This window comes from Carassius carassius, chromosome 5 (assembly GCF_963082965.1).
Source record: "Carassius carassius chromosome 5, fCarCar2.1, whole genome shotgun sequence".
Taxonomy (NCBI): Eukaryota; Metazoa; Chordata; class Actinopteri; order Cypriniformes; family Cyprinidae; genus Carassius; species Carassius carassius.
In genome coordinates this window covers 2830536-2846941 of record NC_081759.1, presented here as the reverse complement: position 1 = coordinate 2846941, position 16406 = coordinate 2830536, and the positions used below count along the sequence as shown (strand labels likewise).

General features: G+C 37.6%; 1 protein-coding gene across 2 annotated transcripts in view; it reads right to left on the bottom strand.

Annotated features, from left to right (window-relative positions):
• LOC132140614 (target of rapamycin complex 2 subunit MAPKAP1-like) overlaps positions 1-16406 on the bottom strand; it is a 36289-nt gene that overhangs the window by 17189 nt on the left and 2694 nt on the right. Inside the window, exons 3-6 of one of the 2 annotated variants that reach the window (XM_059549435.1) lie at positions 14338-14373; positions 12292-12381; positions 12046-12194; positions 10775-10947 (exon numbers count right to left, since the gene is read on the bottom strand). In XM_059549435.1, the coding sequence (XP_059405418.1) occupies positions 10775-10947; positions 12046-12194; positions 12292-12381; positions 14338-14373 (448 nt within the window). The remainder of the gene's footprint in view (positions 1-10774; positions 10948-12045; positions 12195-12291; positions 12382-14337; positions 14374-16406) is intronic. The other variant, XM_059549436.1, reaches the window with a different exon arrangement.

Sequence of the window (16406 nt, the reverse complement as noted above, 5' to 3'; positions counted from 1 at the left end):
CCTATTGGAGCAACATCATTTAAATAAAAATATAAATAAATGATGATGAAAATGATGATGATTATGATGATGAAAAAAAAAATATATATGAAAGGACAGCAATTGTTTCCTGCCAAGCCACGTACTGCAGCAGCATCTGCACTTGGATGGAACACATTTCATGCTGTGGGTCAGACTAGTACTGCCCTGCACACCATAGGTTCTGCAGGCGTATCAGGCTGATTAAAATAAATAAAGAAATAAGTCTGAGTGCCAGGAGGAGACTTTTAATATGTTTCTCACTCACTGTGCTCAAGTGTCGGGGCTGTCAAGAAATAAATAAACAGTCCCGACTCGATCCAGCTCCTCTGGGGTAGGAGGTTCAAACAGAGAGTGTGGCGAGTTGTGCGCCCACTCATAAGACTGGGGAGCAGCTTGAAGCACTTGGCAGCCGCAGAGGGAGCTGGACTAAAGTACGGTCAGTAGGGGATCACTGAACAACCTCCGCCACCACCGGTGTTTCGGGGGGCAGTGGCCTCCAGTAAAATGATACATGCTCTGTTGCTTCCTGCCACGTTTCAGGACACCAGATATCTTAACCCCCCCCCCCCCCCCCCACACACACACACACAACAAACAAAGTGTCACAATTAAGTGCTCTTTTTGGAGAAGCTGGCAGCGTGGAAGCTACTGCCAAATATCTCCCCATGAGTCGAAAGAACTGGAGTGAAGGGCTACAGGATTCAGTTTGCACATCGTCTTCTGCGTTTCAACAGCGTGGTCTCCACCTCTGTTAAACCGGCACGTGCATATCTGTTGACACAGGAATCACAGACTCTGCTGGTCAAAGGGGCCATAGAATGTGTTCCCCTGCCAGACAGAGAGTCAGGCTACTACAGTCTGTATTTCTTGATTCCCAAGAAAGACGGGGGGCTGGGTCCAATCACAGATCTATGGACGTGTATTTTCATTTTGAAATATTGCCACAACTCAGGAGGTTCCTGAGGTTCGCTTTCGGGGGCGAAGCTTACCAGTGTCAGGTTCTTCCATTCGGCCTAGCTTTGTTATCCCGCACTTATACGAAATTCATGGATGCAGCTCTGGCTCCTCTACGACTCCAGGGCATCCACATTTAAAATGTATATAAACGACTGGCTGAATCTGACCCAGTCTCAAGAGCTTGCGCTTCGACATCAGCATGTCGTCCAAGCTCATCTCGAATCTCTGGGGTTGAGACTCAATGGCAAGAAAAGCGTTCTCTCTCCGGCTCAGAGGACATCGTATTTGGGTGTGGTATGGGACTCGATCATAATGCAGGCACAGCTGTCTCCTGCATGCATCAAATCCATTCTAAACACCCTAAAGAACATCAAGCTAGGCCAGAAAGTCACTGTTCATCACTTTCAGAAGGTTTTAGGTCTCATGGCAGCTGCATCCACGGTGATACCTTTGGGCCTCCTGCACATGAGACCGTTTCAGTTGTGGCTCAGAGCCAGGGGATTTCATCCAAGGGCCAATCCCCTGTGGCAATTAAGGGTTACGCGCCAGGGGCTTCGTACCCTATCTATGTGGTTCAGACCCCGGTCTCTGACTTTGGGTCCCACTCTAGGTCCGTGTTGTCATCGCAAGATGCTAATGACAGACGCTTCCCTCAGGGGCTGGGGAGCGGCCTTAGTTGGCTGTCCAGCCCAAGGGATCTGGAGAGATCATCTTCTCGAATTGGCACATCAATTGCCTCGAAATGAAGACTGTATTTCTGGCCCTGAAATACTTCCTCCAGCAGTTGAGAGGCTACCATGTCCTAGTGTGGGTGGACAACACATCTGTAGTCTCTTAAATAAATCGCCAGAGCGGACTGCAGTCGCGCCACTCGAACGAGTTAGCGCACCAGGTTCTGCTTTGGGCACAGGACAAGTTCCTGTCCCTCAGGACGATTTACATTCCTGGGCATATGAATGTGGGAGCAGACTTGCTGTCCAGACAAGCTGTGAAACACGGGAAATGGAAACTCCACCCCTAAGTAGTCAAATCTGGGAAAGATTCAAGTAGCAGAAGTGGACCTCTGTGCTTCACAGGAGATGGCACAATGTCCCCTCTACATCTCTTTGACTCATCCAGCTCCCCTGGGTCTGGAAGCTATGGCCCATGCGTGGCCAAGACTGCGTCTTTACGCCTTTTCTACGATTGCTCTGCTCCCGGGAGTCCTGGCCAAGGTCCGTCGACAGGGGTCTCGCCTCTTACTGATAGCGTGCTGTTGGCCGACCGGAGTTTGGTTCCCAGATCTAATATCCTTTCTTTATGGCTCGCCTTGGGCGATTCCAGTCAGGAGAGATCTTCTCTCTCAGGCACAGGGGACAGTATTTCATCCCCGGCCTGAGCTCTGGAACCTTCACGTCTGGCCCCTGAGGGGACCAACCACAGATGCTGGCCTTCCAGCCACAGTAATAGAGACTATTCTAAGTGCTAGGACTCCCTCCACTAAAAGAACTTATGCCCTCATATGGAGTGTTTTTGAGGGCTGGTGCATGACACACCATGCAGACCCAGCTCACTGCCAAATTGTTACAGTACTGGAGTTTCTGCAAGAGAAATTGTCCTCAGGCACAGGCCCTAGTACTCTCAGAACCTATGTGGCCGCTATTTCGGCTTGCCACGTTCTGATTGATGGGGTTTCTGTTGGAAAGCACCCTCTAGTCGCCCGCTTCATTCGTGGGGCTAAGCGGTTGAGGCCACCCACTAGAGCTACGGTCCCTTCATGGGATTTAGCCATAGTGCTCGAAGGGTTGGCTGGCCCCCCATTCGAACCATTAGAATCAGCGCCTGCCAGGCTTCTGACTCTAAAGATGGTTTTTCTTATGGGCGTTACCTCTCTAAGGAGAATTCGGGATTTACAGGCTTTGTCAGTCCTGCCATCCTGTTCCGATTTTGCCCCTAGGCGAGTCAAAGCTATTTTGCATCCTCACCCTAACTATCTTCCAAAAGTTCCTTTCTCGACCATATATCCGGTCATTCTCGAAGCTTTCTGTCCTCCGCCATTCACGACACCGGAGCAGCAAAGACTTCACTTACTGTGTCCAGTACGTGCTCTTCAGACTTAAGTCCACCGCACTAGCCAGTGGCATAAGTCAGAGCAACGTTTCATATGCCATGGGGGCAGCAACCGGGGGGGGGGGGGGGGGCGGCTGCCTCCAGGCAAACAGTTTCACATTGGGTGAGGGATGTTCCTGCTCAAGTGTGTGATGCGGCAGGTTGGTCCTCTCCGCACACATTTGTCAGGTTCTATAGTTTGGATGTCCATCCTACTAATTTCCAAAGTCTTCTGTCCTCCGCCATTTACAACACCGGAGCAGAAGAGACTTCACTTACTGTGTCCAGTATGTGCTCTTCAGATTTACTTCCACCGCACTAGCCAGTGGCGTAAGTCAGAGCAGCTTTTCATATGCCGTGGGGGCCGCAGTCAGGGGTGCGGCTGCCACAAGGCAAACAGTTTCACATTGGGTGAGGGTTGCTATTGCCCTAGCCTACGAGGAGCGTGGTCAAACTTCGCCTCTAGGAGTTAGTGCCCATTCAACCAGTTGGGTTGCATCTTCAATGGCTTGAGCAAGAGGTGCGTCCTTGCAGCAAGTGTGTGATGCGGCAGGTTGGTCCTTTCCGCAGACATTTGTCAGATTCTATAGTTTGGATGTCGATGCTACTCCGGGCTCGCATGCCCTTGAGTCCACATCCCAGAGTCATGTCTGAGACCTCTTCGATGTTTGTGCACACATACTACACAACCTTGGGGGTCCAGACACTTACAGTGCGGCGGCGTTGGTATTCTCGTTCCCATTAGCGCTATTGAGCGCAGCATCGAGAGTAGCTTTTGAAAGGGAACGTCTCGGGTTACTTGACTGTAACCCTGTTCCCTGAAAAAGCGGGAACGAGATGCTGTGCCTCAATGCCGCACTGTCGACGTGTCCAGACGTCTCTTCAGACAAAGGGGTAACCTGAGGATGTTTCCGTTTCACGTCTATTTATAACCTGCAGGTGCACGTTATCAGTGACGTCACCTGCTGAGGTTATGTAAGCCAATTCTTGGCGTGTTTGACACACGTGCTTCACAACCGGTCGAACAAAGAATGTTCTCATTAGCGCTATTGAGCGCAGCATCTCGTTCCCGCTTTATCAGGGAACAGGGTTACAGTCAAGTAACCCGAGACGTTTTCCTTTTAGCTTGTTCTATTTTTAAGCAACTAAGCATTTTAAAGGCTCGCCCGCACGAGCGCTTCTCTTGCATTCACGACAAAAACAAACGTGCACAAACTGTAAACATATTTATGAGAGCACTTGCAAATAATAAAGTCCCGATAGTCCTTACAAAAATCAGTTATGAAATTCAAGGCAATCATAAATATCTTCAAATAACAAACATCTCAATTATCATTTTAAGAAGTTTTATATTTGTGTATGAAAAAACAGGAATCGCATTACAGCTTACTGTTATTATTATGTGATTATTAAACTTCTAAAGCTATACTTTCATAAAATAAAATAGAGCTGCATGTTTTGAAATTACAATTGTTCTTCAAGCTTAGACTTTCAGAGAATTTTCGCAATTAATGAATAACAAGCATTTATGCAAATGACTGCTTGCAACAACTACTGTTGAAGAATTATGACAGTGTTTACTTTATGGCATTTATATAATTATATGTTGTAGATGGTTTAAAAGAGCAGAGTCCATGTGTACCACAGGCTTGTGTACAGTGTTTGGGTAAGTTACTTTCAAAAAGTAATTACTATTACTAATTACATCATCAATATTGTTGTTTTTTTTGCTTTTTAATTTGAGTCAAACACAGAATAGTTTAGCCTTTTATCTTTAAAACAACTGTAATACATAAACATTTTTATTTAAATCTGAATCTGAATAATCTGAATGTGAATCTGAATAACATAAAAGCTTAAGAAAAGTTAAACAATACATTTCAGTTTGGCAAGATGTTCAGGAAAAGCCCGACTAGTAAATCTGTACAGGTTTATATAAAAATAACACATTAATTAATGTAGGTAAGTATAAATTACATAAATGATCTTCTCCAGGCTGAATAAAGCCATGTAAGATTGCGCTGTTCTTCTGAAGTAAATTTCTCATAGCAGGTCTTCTTTCAAAAATTATGAAAATTAGACGTTTGTGACATGTAGAAAGTTGCTCACAGAGACCTAGACGGCAGAAAGTGAACCGTTTGTTTTGCTTATTTTGCAAAAGCATGATGTTTTGTTGTTATTGTCAGTGTACACAAATAAAAGTAGGCCCTTTTTTAGAGTCGATTGAATTTAGTCTTATCTGTATGTGTATTTAAAGGTCCCATGACATGGATTATTTCCTTTTCTTTAAATGCTTTTTAATGTTTCCTTAGGTGTACTTATATTGTTAGTATGATTTCTACATTTAAAATTCAGAAATAAAAAGCATTTTTATATCCTGATATTAGCCCTCTGGCTTGAATGCTGTTTGAAGGGGCGTGTCTGCTATGAGACTCAGAGTAAACGACAACTGTTGTGATTGGCTGACATCTTTGCATTTGAAAATTCGTATTACATGTGGAAACCCTCTCAAATATATATATATATATATATATATATATATATATATATATATATTTACTATTACAGCTGTCGAGATTGGAGAGTGGAAGTGTTGATTATATAATTATTTTTTCAATCTTTTCCCATCACATGAAAGGCTGCAGTGATGAGCATTGAGTAGACAGAGTCTGTTTATCGCGTGAATGCAGTGATCTCTTCATTATTGCAACAAGTTTTCTCTCACAAAATGCTTTCACCACAACTAAAAGCAAACACATGAATACAGTAAGAGCTTTGTTGTGCAGCATAACAGCGTCATTCAATGTAACGGCAGTTTAGGCAAGTGTGCAGATTTACTCGCGATGTGTGACAGCTCCGAAAAAAAGGGAGCGTTCTTTGATCGCTCTCTGTAGTTAAATCACAATTTAAATAACAGATTTGTTTCATGCTACTAAGAAAAAAATGTGAAGTTGATCGTTTAGTCACTGGCTTGATTCACTGATGCATAAACAGTATTAAACGATTTAGAAAGAAAGTCTGTGTGAACTTGAATAATTAGCTACACATCAGAAATCACTGATCACAGATCAGGCATTAATGAACACTGTTACTCACTGTTTGTGCCGGTGCTGTCGAATCCATATCATAAAAGTCTGTTTGTAACGCCTGTGCTGACATTGCAACTGAATTATATGTAAATATTTGGGCGGGCAAAGCAGAGAAAGGGGAGGTAACAATTCTCCTTACAACGTCACAAAGAGGAGATTCCAGATCAGCCCGTTTGAGCTTCCATTTTCTCAAAGGTGTAAATCAAGATTTACACCGATTAAAATTTCTAGAAACTTGGGGACCATATACAGGCTAGGGGAACTCATATTAATATTAAAAAACCTCAGAAAGTGAAATTTTCATGTCATAGGACCTTTAAGGTTTCTCTGTGAATCAGGAAAAACTGAAAGTGAACGCGCTGGCACACAAAGGGTTAAAGATGCTGCATTAAATTTTCTCTTTAGAGAGTGAATTTAGATTTCAAATTCATTATTGATTTTAGAACTGTTGAAATTATTTACTGTATGTAACCCAAGTACTTTATAAGTACCTGTAATTAAATTACCTAAAAATGAGCAGTAATCCCTTACTTTAGTTTTTTAGTGGATAAGTAATTTAATAAGAGTTACTTAGTAACATGTTACACCCAACACTGCTTGCTTATAACTAAAAGTCTATAATATATTACATTAAAAGTGTATAATATGCAGTGCATAGGCATATAAATAATTACATAATTATTAAATAAAGTTTGAAGCAGAAATATTTTAAAACTTATTTTGTATTGTAATAAATTAAATATTTTTTCTTGTAAAGGTATTCTTGTCTCCCTTTAATGAAAAAAAAAATATATATTCATTTTACATTTGCATTGCACCTGTTGCATTGCATTAACCCCCACAACTAACTGTAATGCCTTACATTGCATTGTAATGAATTTCATTCTTTCTCAAATAACTTCAACGTCTACATTAATCTGGATACATTTGAAAACGGCGTTTTCATTTTTTTCCGTGCACACTAGCATTTTCAAGCGTTTTCCAAAAGTGTCTCATCCACACTGAAACATCAGAAAACTTTACATTTGCTTTCTGCGCAATGTATGTAATTGTATGTCTGATCTAAAATGCAACTGCCCTCATGTTTTGCCACAAATAGCGACCGCAAGTAAAAAAAAATAAATTCATCATCGTAGAACTGTGATATGAATAGTGTACAAAGTAACACATCTATAGCAATAATGTGAACGCATTATTCTGAAGACCTTTTTCTAAAAGCTGGTTTGGTGATAAAGGCCAACATCGTTCTCCTTACCCTAGACGAGAACAACAGAAGCATCAAACAAAAGCACCCAGACACAATTTATGAGTCAGGGCATTTAAATGGGGGCTATTCATCGAGGGGCAAAATCATTGAGGGCTTGTTGGGATGTAGCCTGGCACAGAATGAGTATGCATCAAAAGAGAAGCACTGAGAAGAGTTAACTTCATTGGTTTCATGGTAAAACCTTTTGTTGTATGATTATATATAGTGTAAGCTGGCTGTATTCCAGATTACTTTTGCCCAGGGCTTTGTTTTATACCATAATGGATCCAGACTGATCCATCATAAATACAAAACTAACAGCAGCCTCTTCTACAATTATTTTAGCGCAAACATGGTAAGCTTTTGTCATTATGATATAGTTTTCATCCCTCGGGGGCAATGCCTGCTCTGGTATTTTTGTGCTGGGACGATGCCGTTTTAATTTGCTCTGACACTCTGTCGAAATCCAGGCCTGAGCTGTAAAGACTAACTGTCATAGTGTTAATCAGACCCATGATCCTGCTCGGGCAGCCTGAGGAGACTCAGAGAAAATCCTGGTCCTCAAGCACCACAAGTTATCTTTTTTTTGTAGTTTCAGTAACATGCACTCCTTCTCAACATCACCTTCAAATTCTGGGCCATCCAAGACAACAAGTGTCTCTTGAATATCTACAATCATTGAATATCTGTCTCTAAAGATTTTCTTTCTGGTTCGCAAATTTCTAAGGCCTCATGATCCATTTATATGCATTCAATACAAGTAGTTGGCTATACTGATACAAAGAACTAACTGATTTACATTACAAGCAATATGAATTTCAACATATATTTTAGTGAACGAACTCCATCGCACACCTGTAAGTGATAGGTGCGTAGAAAATTAAGACCAGGTGGGTCGTGTCAACATATAAGGAACTCCCGCACACTATCTTAACTTGCAAAATACCATTTTAATCACACCAACGTTTCGGTCACACGACCTTCATCAGGTCCTGTTAACATATATTTTAGAAAATAAATATTAAGTTAATAGTGCTTTAAGCAACCAAACCACTAAACAAATCTAACTCAATAGTCATTACAATATTCATTTCATAATATTAATAAAGAATGCATTACACATTTATGTTTACAAAAAAAAAAGGCTTTTAATTGAAGGCCTTTTTTTTATTCTGTGTTGTATGATTTGAAACAAATTTAGCCAAATTTGCATTTGATGAAATTAATTTATAAAACAATTCACAACAAAAGACTGCATGTTTTATTTTAATTTTTATTTTAATTTTTTATATATTGCTGTCATAATTTCTTCAAGTTAAATCAAACTTTTATTTTGTCAGTTTGCCAAGAAGACTATGGAGTTGCAATGGATTCTGACATTTTTATGACTTAACACAAATGTATCACCAAAAAAGTAGCATTTAAACTAATTCATAAAAAATTAAATGAAAAAAATAAACACTTTACCAAAGAAAAAATATATATATATATATTTTGGTCAAATAAGGTGCTGCACAACAGAACTATAATATATTAGTCATAATTTCTTCAAGTTAAACCAAACTTCTATTTTGACAGTTTGTCATGAGATCCTTTGATTTGCAATATGTATTTGAGGATAGTTTATATATACAAATTTATCATCAAAACGGTGTCTAATGAAATTAATTCATAAACTTACTTAATTCTAACAACTTAATAAACCTTTTAAAATGTAATCAAAATAAAACAAAATATTACAGTATACTATTTTACAAATAAAAACACTGATGAAAAAAAAGTAATGGCCAGAACAGTACGGAGTTAGCCGACCCATTTAAACCCCACACAAGTGCCGCATCTCTTCCTTACTACAGCCTGACCCTCCTCCAGGGGGAAAAATTCATTGCTATGCCAATCAGGTCTCACATCAACCACCAAGACTGTTTGTGTGAGGCACCACGCTGCCCAAGAGGGAATCTTACTTTTTTCTGGTCTCCTCACCCTCTCCTCAATCTGACCGAAGTATAAATCTTCATATTGCACCACGTACCAGGGAGAAAATTCCTGAGCTATTGGGTCAGCAAACCTTGGAGACGTACTGAATGAGGAGATGAGAAAGAAGCCCAGGGGAATCCCTGCCTTCGCTGGGAAAGGTCAAGACTGGCATTAGCAGCAGAGGTAGATGGGAAAGGAATATAAATGCCTCTGGGAAGGATCATTACTTGGAGGACAGTACTTTCCAAGCGGGTTGATAACAAACATGTTTTATTTATGGCACCCTAAACAAGTATCCACTAAGCAGGGATCAACAGTTCAAGCATTTCGCACACATTTGCAACTAAAAATAGATGTATGCAAACTGTAAAATGTATTTAGGATACATGTGTGAATAAAAAGTAGGTTCTTTTTCCGAAATTGAGATATTGCATAATACAGTGCTATTTTTATATTTATATTTTAAATTAGGTTTATATTCATATTTTCTGTTTTAATTTTAATTTTAAAGTATTCTGCTTTTTCTTTTTAATACGACTGTATATTTGTGCCTTTGCAACTATCTGAAATAAATTAAGTTTACATTTTTATATTTTTAGTTAACATTTATTTTAGTTCAAGTAACAATTTTTTTAATTTGTATTAATTTTAGCTAAACATCATAACCAAATTATTATTAAACTTCAAATGGCAATGCCTTAATAAAATACATGTGAACGGCGTACATTGCAAAGTAAAAATGCAGCACTGTTGGACGTTATGGTCGCAGATTCACATCAGTTGGCAATTAATGAATAACATGCATTTATGCCAGGCAATTGCTTATATACTACAGTTAATGAATTATGTCCGTTTACTTTGTGGTGGAAACCCAGGGGATTCCCTGCCTTTGCTGGGAAAGGTCAAGACTGGCATGAGCAGCAGAGGTAGATGGTAAAGGAAAGTGTTTATTTCGTAATATGTTTTAGAAGGCTGTAAGAATGTATATTTTCCTCCTCATCTTTTGGAAGGAGCAGCTGAATGTAGCAAAGACATTTCAAAATAAGAGTCTGAGTATTTCGGGCTTGTCTATAATTAAAGGTCCTGCATTATGCATAAAAAAAATTCAGTTTACACAATAAACCCCATCTGGCACTTAATTCAACATTTAAAATATAAACAGTTCCATAATGATTAAATAAATAAAGTATGATGTATAAGTATCCAGAAACTTAAATGTTTCCTAGTTTCCATTTATTACTGTAAAATAAATAATCCACTTTTCCTAAAGTTCCCTAAAGTGTCCCTAAAGTTCTTTATGCGGTCCTAAATTTTTCAAATTAGAAGTGTCAAGCCATGCACTGTGCTTAACTTTAACACTTCATGTACTGGATCATGTGGGGATTTTTCTACTAACGTGAGTTTGGGTTCGCGGCCCTCACAGGTGTACTGCCAGCAGATAAGCCCAATAAGATCGTGGACCCGAGCGTTGGCCATTGTGACCACCGTCATGGGGTGAAGCTTTTCTTGGGTCGACTGCATTGAGAGGTAGACGTCAATTTTTTTGGTTGCCGTTGTACCAACATGGCCCTGAAACAGAAAAGTTAAGGAAACATTTCTACAAGCAATTAAATTAAGCCTTGCTGCTTACGCAGTAGACACGGGTTGGAATCTGGTTTGTGTCAGGTTCTAACTTCATTAATGATCTTGATCAGATAAACGTTTTTTTCAGATTAAAAAAAAACAGAATCTGAAAAATGTATTATAAATAAATAAATAATAGGGCAATTGCTAATATCACTAATATATCACAATATTTTATTCGAAGTGAAAAAAAAAAAAGAAGTGGACTTTTTGCATTTCTGACAATTTTACATCACAGAAAAACATGTGAGTGTAAAAACATGTAAAGAGCCAAAGGGGGGATAAAGAAAGTGATAAAGACAGCTGTAAGTGATGCACAATGACAAACTACACTTAAATCTTTAAGATTGTCAAAAATGAAAAAGTATTTTTCTTTTCTGTGAAGGTGTTATAGCAAAGGCAAGGAGACAGGAGAGAAACCTGCAAGTCACCAGGCGTTTCTGTTCTGCGTTTAAGAATTAGCTTCCTTTAAGGGTGATGAAAACACTCTGTAAGCCATTTCAAAAATGTTTTCAGATTGTTCTGAATAAATTCGGCCATTCACTTAAAGCTTCACATATTTTTCAACAATGTCTGTTAACCAATTAATAATGATCAGGGTTATTATAGTTAACTAAAACGGAAACAATAACCATATAAAAAAGTAATAATATATAAATTGTTAAAAAAAAAAAATGTAAATTTAAAAAAAAAATTACTTGCACAAAAAAAATCTAAAAATGAAATACAAATGATTAAAAACTGTACAGACATAAACAAAAACATACAACAAAATGACTAAAACTAACTAAAAATGGAATATATACTGTATATATTTATAAATACATTTACAGTATAAAAGATTATTTTAGCTAACTAGCCAAATTATATAGCACCAATGAAGGCAGATGGATGCTTGTATTTTATTTCTTTACAATAAGAGATAGGGACACTTATTAAGAAAGCCAAAGGTCTCATGTTGACTTTGAAAAACCTCATTATTTAAAGAAATCCAGCATGTAATTTCAGAGGAAAAGTGTTTAGTGTGAACAGAAAAGCACTCACCTTGCCATCAAATTTGGAGTACTCATTGAAGGGGTTGTTGAGCTGCTGAGGACACTGTTCTAGCCGCAGCGAGAGTGTGGATTTACTGCCTGTGCTCCGGGGCCTGTCCTTAAAGTCCTTCTTTTCAAACAGCGAGCTCAAGTCGTCTGCTACAGAAATCCAGACAGAAGAACAATATACTCATAGGAGAAGAAATAAAGAGCAGAAAATGAATGCAAACTTCTCTTTTGAGCACGGCTACTGTACCTGATTGTGACGAGCTTCTCTCTTTCCACTGGATGTTTTTGCACTTGATCTGGTTCTGTCGTTCTTTCCTCAATCGCTCCAATCTTTGAGCTTTAAATGAAAAGACTTTCATCTGTTAACATTGTCAGTGGTGTGACCCCATTACACTTCAAAGTGGTCAATGAAAAACATTTCACGCATTTTATAACTGCGATTAACCAATATAAGGGCTGAATTCACCTGGTGAACAATTTATGTGAAGATACATTTTTGATTAAAAATGCAGGTTATTATTAAACTGATTATTTAAATATTTAATCACCTGTCATCTAACAAATCAATGTCAAACTTGATCCACTATTACACTAATCTTAGTTTTCTTCACCAGTATACAGCCAAAAAAAAAAAGTGTTTTGATGAATCTCACAAACAAATGATCAGGTATATTTTACATGAAGAAAATTAAGTTTGTTGAATTGTGACATTATTTTCAAGACAATAAAACACATTTCCCACTCAAAACAAACTCATTCTCATTACTGTAATTTAGAAAAGCTGCTAAACTTTTTTTTTTATTATTATTAAAATCAGCATGAATTCAATGTAAATTAAAGCAAATACCACATTGATGTATACTCAAACTATTTCCCCGTTGCAGTAATGAGAATTTTTTAATGTCATGAAAATGTCACAAAGGAAAAAAATGAAAATGAATGGAATTAAAACACTCTATATTGCGACTATTACGAACATTCCAGAATGTCTACACCGAAGGACAAGACGTTTTCCATTTACTTCATGAGGTCTACAGCTGATATACATAGTACTTTATTTTCCAAACACTAAAAAATGCATTTTAAACTATATGCATGTATGCAGTACGTAGACTAAATAAAAGATTGGTGTCAAGTTGCATATATGCATATAGTTCAGTATGCATTTTATGTGTCTGGAACATATTTAAACTAGTCCAATTTGTACACTTAAAACACTCGTCCAGAGAGCACTTGGCTGGTATTTTGGTGTGTACAAATATGCAGCACTTGAACTTGAAGTGTGTATGCAAATGAAAGCCCCTTTAATTGCAGGGCAATTGTTTCTCTTAAAGGGTTTTTCTCTTATACTCAATTCAAGTGTTTTTTTAACTTTAACCTGAGGAGCGTTTACACATGAAAGGTTTTTTTTTTTTTTGTGCATGATATCGTAACCACAAAGCATTAAAAAAATGTACTCTATTTGCAAATATGCGAAGGCAAACACTTCGCCATACTGCATTTTAATAATGCAACATTTGACATCTGAAGTACCTCATACATAGATCTTTTCTATTTCACAATGTATATGTTAGACTATTGCTTGCCTGACAGGAGTTTTGAAGTTTTACAATATTGAACACTGTTAATAATTTTTTTTTTTTTTTACTTTTTTTTATTATATTATCTGTGTTTAACTTTTGTTGCGTCAAAAGTGATTTTATATACATAAAAATCATATCAAATAAAAGTAAAGTGTTTATTGTTTCAAATAACTTCGGTGAAAATAAAAGGTAAAAACGTGGATGAAATGTCCCATAATCATTTAGCATATACATTACTGTAAAATTAAACAACATACTTATTCTGACAAAAAGTGATCGGTCAATGTTTTTCAATTTATATTTTAAATTAAACTGTGTTTTCTAAATTGTATTATATTTTTTACCTCTAAAGATGCATATTAGTACCTTAAAGATACCTATTAGTACCCAAAATGTACATATTAGCCACATATACCCAGAGACAGCTTTTGTATAATTGTTCTTAGAGTGATGATTCAATCAGTATTCCTAAGGGTCTGTGGGACCCAGTTGGATTTCAACACCATTAAAAAAAACAACAACAACAACTATTTCAACTAATTAAAGTCATGAAATGATTATAAAAAAAATTGTATATCCAATTAAAGAATGTCTTTTTGAGATTACAGAATGAATAGCTGAAATTCAAACTGAATTTGATTCACAGATAAGATTCATCAGATTCATATTGATATTTTCAGCACTGTTTCCTGTCCTGAACACTTGCTTACCAGCAGGCTCAGGTCTCACGAAACTGTCTTGTCGTCCTGGGCACAAGTTGTTCAGATGGTACATAATAGAGAAATATTTCAAAGATCCCCCTCCCCAACAAAAGCATCCCAAAAAGCGCTAAGCCACATCCACTTCATCAAAGTTACAAAGCTAGAGTGCTAGTGATTATCAATCCCTAGCCCAGGATTAATGTGCATTTCAACAGCTGCCGTGACAAAACACACTGACTGAAACTGAACGACTCCAGGAACAGACCTCAGCACCGGTATTTCAGTCTTTTTTACACTGACCAAAAACTGTTTGAACAAGCATAATATAATTAGAGCCTTACATAATTATGGCTAAATCTGCATTCATAATTGTGAAATTGTTCCCTTAACAAAACAGACCAAGTATAACTCAACTGTAATGTGAGAAACTGACGAAAAAGGTTTGCTTTGTCAAATTAGCCTACTCTTTGAATTTAATTAGAGAATCAGTCAAAGATATTTCTATATAAAACATTGGGTGTTTGCTGCTTTCTACTGTAAAAAATATTCTCTGATATTCTCTGTAATAATAGTCCAATATCAAAACACTAAAACTAACTTTTTGAACAGGATTAATACTGAAAAACAAGAAAGATTTAGATTTGTTTAAATAAATCATCAGATAAGCTTAAGACAAAAGATCCTATTTTAGCACTGGAAACAGGTTTGCAAAGGCAAGATCATCTAAGAGTACAAATCAATTTCAGTCAGTTTCCATTCCCAGCCAACAAGCAGAATCAGATTAACCCTTGATCAAAGAAAAGGAAAATCAGATAACAAAATAACAAATTCCCCCATAGAAACATTTCATTTAAAATGGTACCACTTGAGATTTTTAGCAATTTCCTTTTCATTTGTGTAAACATTTATTGAGCCCCAATACATATCATTCGTCCTGCTCAGTTTTGAGTGGCTGGTACAGTAAAGACTAATGTAGCTGCTTTAACAGGAAAGCTTTAAGGGAAAGACGAAGCAGCAAAAATATAGAGTGTTTAAGTCCAGCCTAACTTTCTGCTTTGTTTTGCTCCCAGGTTTCAGCCTATTGATAATCAGTAAGTAAGGAATAGTAGGGAAACAAACGATTCTGGCTCCGATTCAGATTCCACTTAAAGATTCTGGTTCCTAGAGGATTGCTTTAACGGTTTTCTGAATAATCACTATTTAAGAAGCAATTCTTTCAATTGCAATCAGAGAGAAAGAGAAGAATTCATGGGCCGACACCACAGAGCAAACTGAAGCAGAAGCGTGCAAGGTTAAGTTTAGGCCGACATCCCATTAGCAGACTTTTCAACATTGTGCATGTTTGATATTATCGGTTCGTAAACTCGTAGTGACCAATAAGCATTTTCTCACACTGAAAAACTGACAAGCCATTGTCTTGCTCATACCTGAACCTTCTGCAAAATGCAAAGCCACATACTGAAAATGCTGAGAGCGCAGGATAAGCATGAGCACTCTTGAAGAAATAGTTCATCCAAAATTGAAAACTTATGCTGAATATGTACCCATCATCATGCCAGATTTGGAGAAATTAAGCATTATATCACTTGTTCAGCAATGGATCCTCTGCATTGAATGGGTGCCGTCAGAATGAGAGTCCAAACAGCTATAATTCACAAGTAATCCACAACTCTCCAGTCCATCAGTTAACATCTTGTGAAGCCAAAAGCTGTGTATTTGTAAGAAGTAAATACATTAAGGCATTTTAACTATCTGACAAACTGTTGCTTTAAATTTTTAAGTCCATGATCCATAATAATAACTGCTCTAGTGACAAAGTCCTCTAATTTCAAAATACACCAACATATTTGTTTAGTGTGTTCCTTAACTATTTTTGCTTGAAAACGATGCTTCATCTATACATATATTTCTCTTGATTCAGATATGATAATTTTTTTACTGGAGGAAGCTAATAATAGATTATGTTTTTTTATTTCAGCCATATTTTTATTTGATCCTATTATAACTGGAAGCAACAGTTTGAAGTTAAAGATGTCTTTATGATGGATTTGTATCTTACAAACACAGTTTTCACTTCC